The 16,225-nt window shown below is 41.5% G+C and overlaps 1 protein-coding gene across 5 annotated transcripts in view; it reads right to left on the minus strand.

Moving 5' to 3' along the window:
* The window catches only part of ago1 (argonaute RISC component 1), a 41,939-nt gene extending 32,449 nt beyond the window's left edge, over positions 1 to 9,490 (minus strand). For 4 of the 5 annotated variants that reach the window (XR_003749437.1, XM_028975412.1, XM_028975411.1 and 1 more), the window contains exons 1-2: positions 9,117 to 9,490; positions 84 to 270 (exon numbers count right to left, since the gene is read on the minus strand). Coding sequence is in view for 3 of the 5 variants with exons in the window: in XM_028975412.1 (XP_028831245.1) it covers positions 84 to 270; positions 9,117 to 9,141 (212 nt within the window). In the remaining 2 variants the exon portion in view is untranslated. Of the gene's footprint in view, positions 1 to 83; positions 271 to 9,116 lie in introns of those variants that run through there. The other variant, XM_028975414.1, reaches the window with a different exon arrangement.
* Between the last annotated feature and the right edge of the window lie 6,735 nt (positions 9,491 to 16,225).

The following is a 16,225-nucleotide window of genomic DNA, read 5'->3' on the forward strand; positions in this document are numbered from 1 at the left end:
GTAAAACACATTTGGGCTGAACAATTGCTTTAAAATTAAGGTGGAAGTGGAGATATTTGGGTGCTTGGGTGACTGGTTGCTACCTGTTGACTCGACGAGGACACTTGTCAGGTTTGATGTCCACCTCGTAGTGATAGACGTCCATCTTTGGGATTTCCACCTCAAAGTAGTTGGCCAACAGCTTGATAGGTTTACCCACAGTGCCCATGCCAGGCCGCCGTGGTGCCTGGAACACCTGCTGAAGAGGAGGTGGGTATGGCCCCATGGGCACTGGGCAGAGAGAGGCAAGAGGTCAAAGAGAGAGAAGATAGCGGGGAAGTGGGGGCAGAATTGAGAGACAGAGGGGAAATGGGAGGGGGCGTGGGATTATTGAGGAAGGTGGCAGGGGGAGAGATTAAGAGTAGAAAATGACATGGGAGAAGAGGATATGAGCGACAGACAAAAGATGAAAAGCAAACAAAGAAGAAAGAGTGGCCAAGAAAAGAGATATTGGGGGAGGGATATTGAATCGAGGGTTGTGGAAAAAGAGGGACAAAGAGGGGAAAAAGATTCACCTTTAGTCTCAAACTATTTCATTGCTACATTTCTGGCTAGAAAATACATTAGTGATTACTGAGCAGTTTTAGGTAGTAGTGAAACTAATTAAAATTTTCCATCTTCCCAACAGTAAGTTGGGTCCCTTCCTTAACAAGCAGAAAACACACAAAAACTGGAAATAATTAAAATTTTGTTGATCTAGAGAGGGTTGGGCTGTAAATAGATCAATACTTGATCAGTGTTTTTGTTACATGGACAAAATTGCTTGTGATTTGTATTGGTGCACAGACTTTTGCAGAGCTCTATATTAGTGACTAAGCGTGCAGAGGCTGCTGGGTAAACAGAACTGAGTTCTCAGTAATGATAAGGGTTTGTGAATAAATTAATCTGGGGAGCAGCAGTGACCAGACTGTTCATTATCACTCCACGACTTCGGCAGTGGCAGAAAAAATTGCTGATCACTGAATTAAGTCACTGTGGAGTGACTTTCTGATGGTGTGCAACAGACAGAAAGCAAAAGAGGGGTGCCTGTAGTGTTCTGCTACTGCATGGCCTCGCCCCTCAATCCCAAGAGACCACAGAAAACCCCCTCCTGAAAACAAAGACCCCATCTGCCCTTTTTCATCTAAAAGGAGGGGAGAAGCGGGAGACAGAGACAGACAGACAGACAGACAGACAGAGAGAGAGAGAGAGAGAGAGAGAGAGAGAGAGAGAGAGATGTGAAAAAGAACAGAAGATTGTAAAGGAGGCAGAAGAAAAGAAAAAGAGAGGAGATTGCAGACCATCATGGTCCCACACTTCGACATCAGCACACAAACACAGGGGCCCACAAACATTCCCAGCCTCACCATGACAACTCCACAGCAAGACACATTGTCATGGAGATCAGGAAACCTGTGTATGGATGGAGGGGGGCGTTCAGTAAAGGCTGGACTGGGTGGGGGCAAAGTGCCAGGATCTTGACCCCATTCATTCTATAGCAAATGAAGGAGACACAGGTCATCCATCTCTGCTGCAGCCCCCAAATAATTAAAAAAAATCAAGAAGAAAATCCACAACACATGCCTTCTTCTGGCCAGTGACAATGACTCTGAAATCAATGTTTAGACACACTTTGTAATGTAGGAACACAAACTTCAATCAACACATACTCAACTTTAGCAGCAGTGTGAGGACTGAAGCATGTGACCCTGTAAAGTCTGACCAATCAGACAGAAAACTTACTACTGGGGCTAGGACAACTTAGAGAGAAAAAAGTTTTTATTGAGTAAAATGAACTTAAAAGTGTAACTTGGGAAAACTAAGAAGACCATTTTGTTAGTTCAACAAAACTGGATAAAATGGTTATTATCAAGCATTGTATTGTTGAATTCATTTAAATGTTTCAGGGCTGTGGCAGCCTAGCCAGTAAGGAAGTGGACTCGTAATCGGAAGGGTGCCGGCTTGAATCCCAAACCGCCAAGGTGCCACTGTGCAAAGTACCATCACCACACACTGCTCCCTTTCATGGCTGCTCACCAAGTGTGATGGGTTAAATGCAGAGGATACATTTTGTTGTGTGCGCAGTGCATCACAATCACTTTCACTTCACTTCAAATGTTTCAGTACAAAGTTATAGATAACAAGTTAGAGGGCTCTCCGGGGCTATACTACAAAACTATTAAGACCCCACAATACACGATACTATCCTGATACAATCATATTGTGGCCCATGTTTCACAATATAGCAATACATACATGGCAATATATTGGGGCAGTGGTGGCATTGTGGGTAAGGAAACAAACCCATAATCACTAGAAATGTAAAAACAGAGCTGAAATGCAAGATTCAGCCAACTGAATTTTTTATTTAATCTTTGCACTTTAACACACTGAAGTAGTGGACATCAAAATACATAAGATTGAAAACAAAAAAAATAAAGAGCCCAGGGAGTTATCTAAGGCTGGTGTGGTACTTGTAGAGAACTGAGACAAAATTTAGACATACATACATATGCACACAGAGATTCCTTATCAGTGAACACTGCAAAATAAAGAAAATAAAACAGTCCATCAGAATAAAGTGAATGTTAATAAACTGAACTCAAACATTACTAAATGGTATGTGTCCACCACATCATAAAAACAAACATGGATTCAAAATGTTTTTCACACAGTACATGGTTGGCTATGGTACTATTCTTCTGACCCTTTCCAGCAATCAGGTGACTGATGGCAGGTTTAGCGCACGCTTTGAAGCTAAATTCATTGTGAATGAACTACTGCCTCGTTCATCATGGGCCCCGCAAAATGCACTACCGATTCAGTCATTTTTTGAGTGCAAGATAGGCTCTGATTTCTGCTATCTGGATGGTTCCTGCTCAAATAAGCTTGTAAATTGGGTGTGTTGCCTGAATATTTCACAGAAGTGTTACACAGATTGCAAATAGCATATTTGCCGCCATAATGACAATCATTGGTCTGTCGTGTTTTGTGATTACACTCAAAAATGTCAAAAAAGTGATAATTCAAGTACACAGCTGTGCAGTGCCATCTGAATTGTCTTAAGTTCTTTTAACTGCATTGTGGAGTTACAGTTTACGAGTCCAACTGAATTTAGTGCAGTGAATTAAATTTAGGTGAATTAAGTTAAGGTCAATTGCATTTAATTGAATGTTTAAATAATCACAACTAAATTAGTTGCTGGGGTGCAGATGTTCCTCCTCAGTCCCCTCGTGGGCACCTCCACTTCATCACATTCTCATTCTCAAGGTTGCCGGTTCGAATCTCGAATGACCAAGACACCACTGAGGTGCCACTGAGCAAAAGCACTGTCCCCACACACTGCTTCAAAGTTCAACAAATTTCAATATTGACTGCGGTGCAGGAACAAGGCTGCCAGGTGCCACACCACCCAAAACTGAGCGGCGTTGTACTCAGATCAGGCAGACAGTCACTACTGGCACTACTTTTAACAAGAATTTTTTGAAGGGAGAACATCTCCTGGCTCTGGGGAAGACTGCCCCTCTGTGGCAGGTGGTCCGTGGATCTGGGAGATTAGAGTAAGTATGAACGTTTGAACGTAAATACAATTTATTTTAGTGTGTAGGGTGACAATTTTCTTATGAGTGTATGAAGGTGTGAAAATATGTTTGTGTATCTGGGTGCCTGCTTGTCTATGACTATGTTGCAGTTCGGGTCCTGGACTCCACTTCACATCTTAGACTCCCCCAGGGGCCCCCTACCCTCTGGGGGTTCTCCTCTACCCTTTTCTTGGTGGGGGCCACAAATGTTCCTGTGTTGGCCTTCCTGGGTCACCAGGGCCCTTTTGGGTCTCTGGATGTCTGGGGCCTCCGTGAAGGCTGCATGTCCTTGGAGACAGGGCTGTGGCTTCCTTAACCAATTACATGGAGAACCTTGTGGGCATTGGCGCACTCACATACACAAGGGTTCATACAGGTGCACAAATACACCCACCATCTGGACCATCTGAACACATCTTCTATTATTAGTACTGTATGCTTAAATAACATCCAATGTTCATTATTTACTGTATATAGATGTTGCTTGTTGCTGTGTTTTTTCTGCTGATTCTTTTTCATTTACATTTACAGCATTTATCAGATGCCCTTATCCAGAGCGACTTATAATCAGTAGTTACAGGGACAGTCCCCCTGGAGCAACTTAGGGTTAAGTGTCTTGCTCAGGGACACAATGGTAGTAAGTGGGATTTGAACCTGGGTCTTCTGGCTCATAGACAAGCGTGTTACCCACTAGGCCACAACCATACTTTTTCATTTGTTTAAGCTATGTCCTGCTTAAACAACAGCTCACCCTCTTCTATATGTTGACTGCTCTTTGTCTCTCAACTTTTTCACTGACCCCCAGTCTTGTCTGTAGTGATTGTAGCAAGTAAAAAAATAAAATAAAGATACTATAATTTAATAAAAAAATTATGACATTTTACTCCAAATTGACACTCTAGAGTGAAGTCCAGGCAGCAGGCAGAGCGACTTGCCTGCTGGTCACCTAGTAAGCCCACCCAAAGGCCCCGGTAGTCATTTTCAGAATGTGTATGTTAGTTAGATGATCCCTTAAACAGAACTTTTACTTCTACTATTGATTCATGTGGTGTCACCCAAAGTGTAATATAACTGTGGGCACACTCTTGATCTTGTTCTTAGTGTTGGTAATATAATTAATTGTACATCCTCATGTTCCGGTTCTCTCAGGTCACATTTATTGTAAGCTTAGAATCCTGCACAACACATGACCCACAAGATACCAGGAGCAGCGCACATTCACTAAATTCTGTATACATGGAATTACTCAACATCTTCTGTCATCCCTGTGGCCACGTGACTTAACAGATTCTGCAGAAGACCTACAACTAACAGACAACGGTCGCTCCAGTAAAAAAAATGCATTAATGTTCAAAAGAAGGCTCCACAGTATACCAACCACACTCAAACAGGACTCATGCAGATTGGAACGGAAATGCCGTTACTCAAAACTGGAAGTGTTCAGCCTGGAAAGACAGTCTCCTCAAATATCAAAAAGCTCTTTCCTCTACTAGAGCTGCTCATGAGTCACTTTGATAGAAAAAAACAAGAACAATCCTTGATTCTGATTTGACATCATTGATAGACTAATAAGAGATAATGATAATTCCATAGAGCTAACTACTGCAATAAGCAGCAGCATTTTTTGGATTACTTTGACAATAAGAACAATCTGATGAGACAGAACATATTAGATTCTTGGATATTTCTAACCTTCCATTCATGTCCATAGCATGGAATACAGCGTGTGCAGGGATATTGGGTGGCAGTTGCAGACAGTATGTAGGTGGATTCTGCCGACTGAGGATCCGAAACGGCCCGATTGAACGGGACAATTTGTGTGACTTGAAGTGATTTGAAGTCCTGAGACGAAAATCTTAAGTGGAAAGCCACACACTCTGTCCAACTTGAAAGCGCAGTTGCCGTGAATGTTGTCGGTCATGCTGGGCTGACGTCCAGCAGGTGGATGTGAGAAGGGACAAACACCCCTTTTCTCCAGGCGTTTCAGCAGCCCCGGGATCATCTGACAACCCGACAGGACCCCACCTGCGGCCACCTGGAGTGAAGATGGCCGGGTGGAATCCGTAGCAGACCTCAAATGGACTGTATTTGGTGGCAGAAGAGACCTGCAGGTTATGGGTCAGCTCTGGCCATAGGAGGTAACCTGGCCAGGTGCAGTGATGGTCCAAAGCAAAGCACAGCAGGTATTATCCCAGCTGTTGGTTGGTTCTCTACACCTGGCCGTTGGTCTGAGGGTGATAGCCAGAGGAGAGACTGCAGGTGGATCTGATGTGGCTACAGAATGCCTTCCACACAGCTGAGACAAATTGGGGTCTCCGGTCGGAGACGATGTCCTGGGGGACAGAGGAGCGACCGCAACAAAGGACATCAGACCAGCAGGTATTGGTCTGGTTTTCATACAAGCACCCTGGTGTGACATTGGCTGGCCCAGGGTCACCTATAAAGCTATGCATGGTCTTGCTCCAGTTAATCTTACTAACCTACTACACCCTCATAACCCACCATGCTGCCTTTGTTTTCTGGGGGAAGGCTTACTGGCTCTCCCCTATGTATGGAAAGTCACTGCTGGAAATAAAGCATTTGATTTAAAAATCTTTGGAACAATCTTCTAAGGAATGTACAGGATTCAGACACAGTGTCAATATTTAAATCCAGGCTAAAAACCTATTCATACGCTCTAGCCTTTAACAACACTACCCTCACTATTAGTAACACTGCAGTATTTAGTGCCGCCTGGAATGTCTAGTTCTCGGTTCAGTTACTCTCATTTGTTGCTAACTCATCACTAACTCACTCTTCTATTTTCTCTATCCTTCGCAATCCACTGCTCTGTGGATGGTATATCCTTCCTGGAGAGTTTCCTGGTTTGGATCATGTGACATGGACTGTCCTACTTGGCTCTCTGCTACAAAAGTGGACTGCAATAACCTTCATATGCCATAATTTCTGGATGTTTTTCAGTGTTATACAGTGCTCTCCAGAGATTTTTTCTTGCAACTGTTGCCTTTGGCTTGCTCACCTGGGGCTTTGAGCACCGTTCTAGTTAGGCAATTCGTGTTACAATGTACATTGTAAAAAGTGCCATATAAAGTGCCATCAAAAAATTGAATGAATGATGACAGCACAGATACACATACACACCTTCATGTGTCAACTGTGTTACTGACAGGCCGAAAAAAAAAAAATCTAATTTGGTACACACTTCCATGACGGTAATGATGAACTCTGTTGTCAGGTAACTTCAGAGGATTATAGACAACCAATGACACTAATGTCAAAAAATCGATTCTCAGATACTAATCGATACTAGTATCGATTTCTATATCGAATTCCAGTTTCGCATCTGCTGGTTCACAGAAAACACTGGAGGACCCAATGTTTACATGAGAGACACACATAAATATAATTCTCCAGTGCCAAGCTTGTAAAATGTAAAAAGCAAGAGCACTTTGGATTTCGGAAATGAACCAGATGACCAAATGATGTGGACAAGAAGAAATGCTTCAAAGTCGTCGATGTCAAAGTGGGCAGCACAACATTACAAATTGTGAAGCACTATGCACACTGCTTGAATTTGCAAGTAAATCATCAAGTCGTGCAGTTAATTCACCACACATGCATTAAACAAATAGCAGTAGCGCAAATAAATTAATGTATGTCTGTTTGTCAAGTAAAAAACTATATGATTATTTAAAAAACACTCATTCTATTTAAACATATGTTTACAGAGTTCAGAATTATTTTTATACAATTATTAATAACAACTAACAGATTAGATCAACATTATTGGGTGATTCTGTAATAACTGCAACAGGCCTAGTTTATATATTCACAGATAGCAGTCAGATATATAATTGGTCTTTCCAATGTTTTTAGTCCCTGTCAGCACTTGCATATGGACTTAAATTCAGCACTGAAAAATATCATATGATACACATTTCTTCACATTTGGAATACAACATTAGTGAATATGGTTTAGTGAAAAATTCAGGTGCAAACACCTCATATTAGAATGCAGTGCCCTGTCACTGATATCTTGAGATGACCCCAACAATACAGCAATGGTCAGCAAATGCTGTCTGGGTACATTTAGGCCTGTAACAATTATTAGACAACTGCCCAACCACTGTTATTTTTGTATAATTGTTAGAATCTTTTCATCATTATAAACAGAAATGTAATATCATTACTATTTTATAGGTGATCAACTGTGGTTATGCATTTTTTTTTATTATTTATTTATTTTTTACAGTGAGTACAAACATGCTGTTACAAGAGTAAGACCAACAAACTTTTTTTCAATAAGGCATTTGGGCAAGCAGAAAAATCAATTAATTTGTTAATTACAGCAAAAGTGTCACGATCCTGTCAGCCAAAGGTACATGGATTTTCATTAGCCCAAGGACAATTTTACTTGCATCAGTAATCAACAGTGTGACCAGCCTACTGGACAGCTACTGGACAGCCCTATGGGTTCCAGACAGGGGAAGGATGCAGCTCTAGCTTTTGAGGTGTGGAAATTTGGTTGAATGCTCTAAGCATTATGCAAGGCTGAAACACCACATGTTTCTATCCTTTGCTCAGACATAGTCCACTCTGCACCAAAGCTTAGCTACTTAAATAGCGTTGTAGGGAAAGTCTCACATCCTTGTTCAAACCTGTAAATAAATATAAACAATATCGCATGAAAAGGTTGTGAACTCTGTTTTGGAGCAATTTTAGAGGTTAGTGGCAGTGCTTACTGCAATTACATAAATTGACATAAATGTAAGGCTTTAGCCAGTAAGTCAAGCCAACATGCTGGAGTGTCAAGTGGGTTAAAAGATGCAGGATTTCCCAAATGAAACCCTCAGAGGTCAAAACTGCACCGCAACAAATATGCACACATTTTAGATACAACAGCACTGACATATGCTGTGTTCATGGCTCAGTCAATAGACTGAATGCAGTTCCTGACAAATCAGTGTTACTTATAGGCCTGAATCTATATTTTCACTGAATATATATAAAATTAAGCAAACAACACTGGCCCCTAAGGTCAGACCTACTGTCCTAATGCACAGTTGGTAATAACATATGTATTTTTTTATGTTATTGCAGTTATTACATAATAAGACTGCACAGAGCCACATGGAGTGGGGGTCGTGTTGCTGTTGGGCTTTGAGGGGTGTGGGCGGAGGAGATGTCGGGGTGCGCCGGGGGTGGAGAAGGTAGAAGGCGGGGCTCTGCCTCTTGTTTTTTGCATTCGAGGATTCCCACGACCCCTCTGCCCATCCCCACCCACCCTCTGACCCCAGATTTTGTGTGGCGCCCCCCCCCCCCCGAGCCCTCTTTTCTTTGGCCAGAAATGTCATAAATTATAAATCCAGCTAAGCTGCGGTCATCAACGTGCTGCTGCTGAAGGATCAACATTTTAAAAGTAACTTCTTAACGCACCTTCCAGCGCAATTAGCAAGAGACACACATAATTACGTTTTTAATCGCAGAAAGCAGAGACGGCCATGCAAGAGCACCTACCAGCGCCAGATGGCCCCGGCTCCATCCCATCCACTCAGACGCGGTCCACAGGGCCGGCCCCGTTAGGAACCCAGTATCCTGGGCTTATTCTTCCTCGCTGCGGCCCCCGCCCCCTGCCCCTGCCGGAGCCCTCCAGACCCGCAGCGCTGGAGCGACAATAGAACCCTCGGCAGATATCTTTCAGGAGCGTTGGGCTCTTCAAAAGTGCACGCAAGAAGCTGGGGTCCTGATTCGAAAACGCCGGTGCGGAGAATCTTCACTCACGACTTCCGCGCCGCTGTTCCTGCTCACCGTTCAAGCAGGATTCTCAAGTGGGGGGAAACACGACCAACCCTTCTGCCCGATTTCCAACACCCCCTTCAACGTTCCGGCAGGCTCCTCAACGTTTAAACCTAAGAGGGGGGATTCGCGGCTATTGCCCCCTAGCGGCGAGGAGGAGGTGTACCCTCATCTATCGGATCTTGCCCCAATGCGGCACGTAGAGAATACTCCAATTTACAATGTAGATCAGTATTTATATCACATATTTCCCCAAATGTATTAAACATTTATATATTGAAGGCACATTCTGCCTCAGCCATACTACTCAGCCATTGTATGATTCATGTGAGTATTCATATAGTGTGCTTTAAGTAGCTTTTTTAAGTGGATTTGGATTTGATTTGTTTCATATTTAAAAGATTTTTAAAATTGTGTTACAAATACTAAGTACTACTAAGTACCGCCCCAGTACTTCAGCAGAGTTACAATAAACACACTAAACTGTAATACAAAAATTAATATGTGCACTTTGCATACTATAAATTCATGAAATTATTATAAATACCAATTAGAAGTAGTTGGTGTTTTTAATACATTTGTTACACTTTAATCCCATGTGGTACTGTGAGCATGCACTGGTCGGAATTTTAAAAGGAAGCATCAGAGTTTGAAGCTGATGCAGATATTGTAAAATATACTTTATGGTCAAAAACATATTTTCTTGCATTATGTAAATTATATAGGCGTCTGTAAATATACGCAGTATGCATAATACAGTCAAACATAAGTCTTTTTCGAATTAGATTTTAGAAAACCAGCATAAAATACTTATCAAGAGTAACTGCATTATTGCAGCACATCAAAAATACATAAGAGATGCCTTCAGGTAGAATTAAATGAGCCACTAGACCAGTAATTCTTGTGGTATATTTTTTCCTTCTTCAGTCTTATTCTACACTGAAAAATGTAGACCATAGCTGTCCTTTGTATTTTTTCAGTAGTTCAAACAGCTGCGTAATTTATGCTTATGGGTACTATGTGCTTATAGTTTTTTTTTTTCTGACAGCAAGTGTGTTTGGTTTCTTCATATTACAGTAATGCTTAAACACTAGGAGTGACAGATTACTTCAATTACTTCAAATATGCTCTTTTATATACACCTTGTGTGTTTGTTTTGTGTGAAGCCATGTTTGTAAAGTTTAATTTAAAACAAATAAATAAATAAATACTCTTTTTCCTGAATATTTTTTGCACTGGCATGTCATAGCATTACTGTCCAGTATGTATAATATAGATCCACAGAGAGACAAAGCTACTCAAACATTTCCCATAATATCTTAAAAATGACAAATTCCATAATGGACATCATTATTTTTTAAGCCACCACAATCCAGCTGGTTTAGCAGTTACAGTGACATTTAGACATTTATTTCACTAATGAGCTGTGACAAACTCAGGCATCTGAGTATAAGAAGTTCACTATACAATATATATATATATATATATATATATATATATATATATATATATATGTGTGTGTGTGTGTGTGTGTGTGTGTGTGTGTGTGTGTGTGTGTGTTGTCCTATCAACCAACACCCCTCCACACACACAAAAAAAGAGAACCCATGGTGGGGCTAAAGGAAAGAAAGAAATAAACACTTATTTCCCTAACATAACCCCCTAAACTTCAGTAATGAGGACACCCTAGGCTGGCTAACCTGTCCCTCTAAATCATACAAGGGTTAGGCGCCCGACCGCTACTCCTAGGGCATAACAGGTTAAGTTATTCGGGTGATCTGTATGTGCGCATGCTCCAGCTGGGATTTTCGGACGAGAACACCAGACAAAGAGAAAACACAAAACTGGGCAATACACTGAATGACAGAAAAACAAACAAACAAACAAAAAAAAAAAACAGGCAGATATGTCATTCACCACCAAACTGATGATGGAGTCCATTCATAAACCTCAACTTAACCCTAAGTTGCTCCTGGGTGACTGTCCCTGTAACTACTGGTTGTAAGTCGCTCTGGATAAGGGTGTATGATAAATACTGTAAATGTGAATGTAAAAGACAATATAGCTTTGTTTCAGTCACACGGTTATGATGACTTGATTTTTTTACAGAGGGCAGGGTACATTGTATATGGGTGAAATGCATTTCTGAAGCCGTTGCTCTGCACAACCAGGTAACACAAAAAATACTCTCATCACTTCCTGCACTCTATGACACTGCACTTGCTCACCAGGGTCGTGTCTGAACTTTTTTTGTTGGGGAGACAGAGTATATAAGGGGTGAATGGTACTAGAACACAATTTTAATGCCGTTTAATTATTAGAATGAATAGGCACAGAAGATAATAATATGATGAATGTTTAATCACTCAGACATGTTTGGGAAAAATAGGAGGTCTGGTTACCCTAACTTAGTGGCGCTATAAATTATGGCGAGGTTCGGAATTCCCCTGAAGAAGGCCGATTGTCACAGCTGGGTGTACGGTGCTTAATTGTACACTGTTTATGGCCTTTGCCAACTCAAAAGATGCATCAGCAGCAAAGGAAATGAATTATGATGACAGATGTGCAATAACATTCACTGAACTCACACACTTAAACTTAGGATTTTCTGTGGGTCTAACTTTGTGTATGCATGAAGGAGCACAGATAAATAAGGTATTTGTTGGAGACATATATAGTAGCACTATATATGTCCTGACTGTAGCACTATACAGTCAGGTCCATAAATATTGGGACATCGACACAATGTTAACATTTTTGGCTCTATACACCACCACAATGGATATCAAATGAAACAAACAAGATGTGTTTGAACTGCAGACTGTCAGCTTTTATTTGTTTACATCCAAATCAGGTGAACGGTGTAGGAATAGGCACATATGCAAACTGTGTAGGCACATATGCAAACTGTTGTAATTCCTACACCATTCTGATTTGGATGTAAATACCCTCAAATAAAAGCTGACAGTCTGCAGTTAAAGCACATCTTGTTCATTTCATTTGATATCCATTGTGGTGGTGACAAGGCCTATCCTTGAAGATTCCCTTAGCTGGTGCCTCCCTTTGTTTACTTCACACAGGTCCTGGGAGTGAACATAAATCTTAAAACAAGCATCTAACACATTTAAATTATTCATACATGCACTATTTATTTAAACAAACATAGATAACACAAACACATTATTGAGACAGGAAGAAAGGTTAAGCACACTCACAATTGCCACAGTCTTTTGGATCTTCTTGATGTTTTTATGACATGTAACCAAAGATAAGAAAAATAAGTAAGAACAAAATCCCCAATGTGCTGCATTGTGGATCCGTCAAATGGATGGCTGTTGTCTTGTTGTGTATTGCAATAAATAATTGTCTACAATAGTTTTCTGTTGCTTGAACTTATTGAACAAACCTCCAGCAAATCCTCCACCACATTTCATAATGACAATCACTTCACTTTCACTTTACCTATTGCAAACCTGGCATCAACTCTCAGTAACTCCAACAAGTTCACAATGCCAGCACAAGAATTCTAACTGGAACAAAAAGATTTGAACACTTCACCCATATACTAATTCCCCTAAGCTGTCTAGTTCTGTTACGCAAGACTCTGAAGATCAATTAATTTCTGACATCACTTACTGTTTGCACCAAACATTGTGGCTGGTGACTGTCCTGCTGGTGAATGTCCTGCCTCTCTCCTCCTCATTTGCATTTAAAGTTACACACACCACACACCCTGAAGAAATCTCATTGTGTTACTGGCTAAAAGTTTTTGCAATTCGGCACCATGGCTGAATTTCGTAAAGAAACTTCAGATACAGTATTAGGGGACAACTACACTTATATAAAAGCAAAAAAGAATTTTCATAGGGGACCTTTAAAGAGGTGCACATCCTGACAAAACACAAAAAGGCATTAGAAAATTACATTTACAGCATTTATCAGATGCCCTTATCCAGAGCGACTTACAGTAGTTACAGGGACAGTCCCCCCTGGAGCAACTTAAGTGTTTAAGTGTCTTGCTCAGGGATTTGAACCTGGGTCTTCTGGTTCATAGGTGAGTGTGTTACCCACTAGGCCATTCCACCAGGCAATGGGGGGAGGCAATAACCGCAATAGCAGAATCTTTGAAGTGAAAGTGAAGTGATTGTCATTGTGATACACAGCACACGGTGCCCACATCAAAATGTGTCCTCTGCTTTTAACCCATCACCCTTAGTGAGCAGTGGGCAGCCATGACAGGCACCTGGGGAGCTGTGTGTGGGGACGGTGCTTTGCTCAGTGGAACCTCAGTGGCACCTTGGCGGATCGGTCCGGTAACACCACTGTGAGAGAGAGTCTGTCTGCTATTGTCAGTGTCCAACTTGGTGTGAAAACTGTTGTGCGGAGGACATGTGCGCTATCTGCGGATAAGGTGAGACAGCTGGAGTTGGACCTGAACAGGTGCTCCTAGTTTTCACTACAGTGTGACGAGTCAGTGTGATTTTGTATTAATATGGAATGTTTTTGATGACTTTTTTTTACATTACTGAAACTGAAAACATCCACCAAGGGAGTTGATATTTACAATGCTGTAAAGGATTATCCTGAAGAAAAAATGTTTCCCGTTGAAAAACTGTTCTTGGTAACAAATGATGGGGCACCAGCTACAATGTGACGTCACTCTGGATTTATTGATCACTGCAAGGCGGACCCCAACATTCTTAAATGTCTCAGCTAGCATTGCATTGTAGGCTATTTGTTGAAAGGTCCTGGAATTCGATCATGTCATTTGCTGCGTTGTTTAAATCATCAACTCCATTCATGCGAAGGTGAAACAACACCAGTGCTTCAAGCTTTTCCCGGATCTTCTCCTTCACACTGAAGTCATATGGCTCAGTAGAGGCAAAATACTACAACACTTTCCTTGCTCAGTCACTCAGTGAAATCTGAGATTTCAGCACTTCCTCTCAGTTGCAAAGATGCTGGAATGCAATTGCAAATGACAAAAATTTGTTGTCCAAGCTGGGACAGATTAAGTTTTTCAGAATTTGAGAAACTTCAGCTTTGTGTGCCATTTAAACCTAGGTAAAAAAAGACACAAAGAAGCCAGCTCGCCATGGACTGAAAAAGGTCCCCTTGGGTACTGAGGTGTCTTTGCAGCTCCCTGCTGCCCTCTTGTGACAACCCCCTGTCCTATGCCACTCGTCCCCAACCACGGGCAGCTGAGTTGCCCAAGAAAATCTCTGTGACTCGGCACGCTCCTGTATGGCACAAACACAGACAGACAACACACAAACACCACAATCCTCCAGACCAACGGGGACACAGGATATGGGGGCCTCTGCTCATCCATGACTCCATCAGAGTAAACCTCAGGGAATACACTCCTGCATACAGCATCAACATTGAATCGATTGTTTTGAGTTTTGCACACTCTGTAGCTCTTTCATTCTCGCGTTCTCTCTCTCCCACGTGCACCCTGTTACGTCTGCATGTGCATGCGTGTGAAGTGGATCGCCTCTCTCTCTTTGGTCATATGCCCACACATGTGTATGTATGTTGCTCCGCCCTGCCCTTTGCGGTTACATCTGGTCCCTCTTTTTGTCTGATTATATGGGTGTCAGCTGATCAAAACGGGACGTAGGCAAGCTAAGCAGTGATTGAGTGCTGTGCTTAGCATGGCTGGTTGTGCTAGGGAGTATACTATGGAAAGCCGAGTGAGCGTTTATTCCATATCCTTGATGTCAGATATCTGAGTCGTCAAACTAGTTCGCTAGTACATAATTCCACATGTGTTCATTCATAGTTTTGATGCTTTCAGTGGGAATCTACCAATGTAAATGGTCATGAAAATAAAGAAAACACATTGAATGAGAAGGTGTATCCAAACTTTTGGCCTGTACTGTATACATATGTTTATTTCCATGGATTACCCAATGACAAAATCGGCATGAAAGTTTTTTTTTTTTTTTTTTAAATATGTCATGATGGGGTCTGAAAGTATGGAATTACACAAATAACACTCTAGCTGAAGTAGCAGGTAATGTGCTACTTTTTTCCTCTTCTGTCTCTTAAAAGGGAGACTTTTGAAACGACTCCCAGGTCATGTCTGCCTGCAAATATTTGTGTGTGTGTGCGTCCTTTTCACCTGTATCTGTGTGAATGTTTAATATGTGCGTCCTTTTCACCTGTATCTGCGTGAGTGTTTAATATGTGTGTGTGTGTCCTTTTCACCTGTATCTGTGTGAGTGTTTCATATGTGTGTGTGTCCATTTCACCTGTATCTGTGTGAGCGTTTCATATGTGTGTGTGTGTGTGTGTGTGTGTGTGTGTCCTTTTCACCTGTATCTGTGTGAGTGTTTCATATGTATGTGTGTGTGTCCTTTTCACCTGTATCTGTGTGAGTGTTTCATATGTGTGTGTGTCCATTTCACCTGTATCTGTGTGAGCGTTTCATATGTGTGTGTGTGTGTGTGTGTGTCCTTTTCACCTGCATCTGTGTGAACTTTTCATATGTGTGTGTGTGCGTCCTTTTCACCTGTATCTGTTTGAGTGTTTCATATGTGTGTGTGCATCCTTTTCACCTGTATCTGTTTGAGTGTTTCATATGTGTGTGTGTGAGTTTTCAGTAATATAAATGCATGCTTGTCAGTTTCATTTGTGAATATGTATGTGTTTCACATATGTTTGTTCAGCAAAAGTCTGACATATTTCCTAAACGGCCCCTCATATGTAGTGGCCAAAATGCAAATGAGCCCTATCGGCTCCAACACGCAACAATACTTTAATTGAGCCTGATGCACTATTAATTATAAACTGAACTTTATAATATAAATTTATATGATTTCTAT

Source organism: Denticeps clupeoides, chromosome 4 (genome assembly GCF_900700375.1).
Source record: "Denticeps clupeoides chromosome 4, fDenClu1.1, whole genome shotgun sequence".
NCBI lineage: Eukaryota > Metazoa > Chordata > Actinopteri > Clupeiformes > Denticipitidae > Denticeps > Denticeps clupeoides.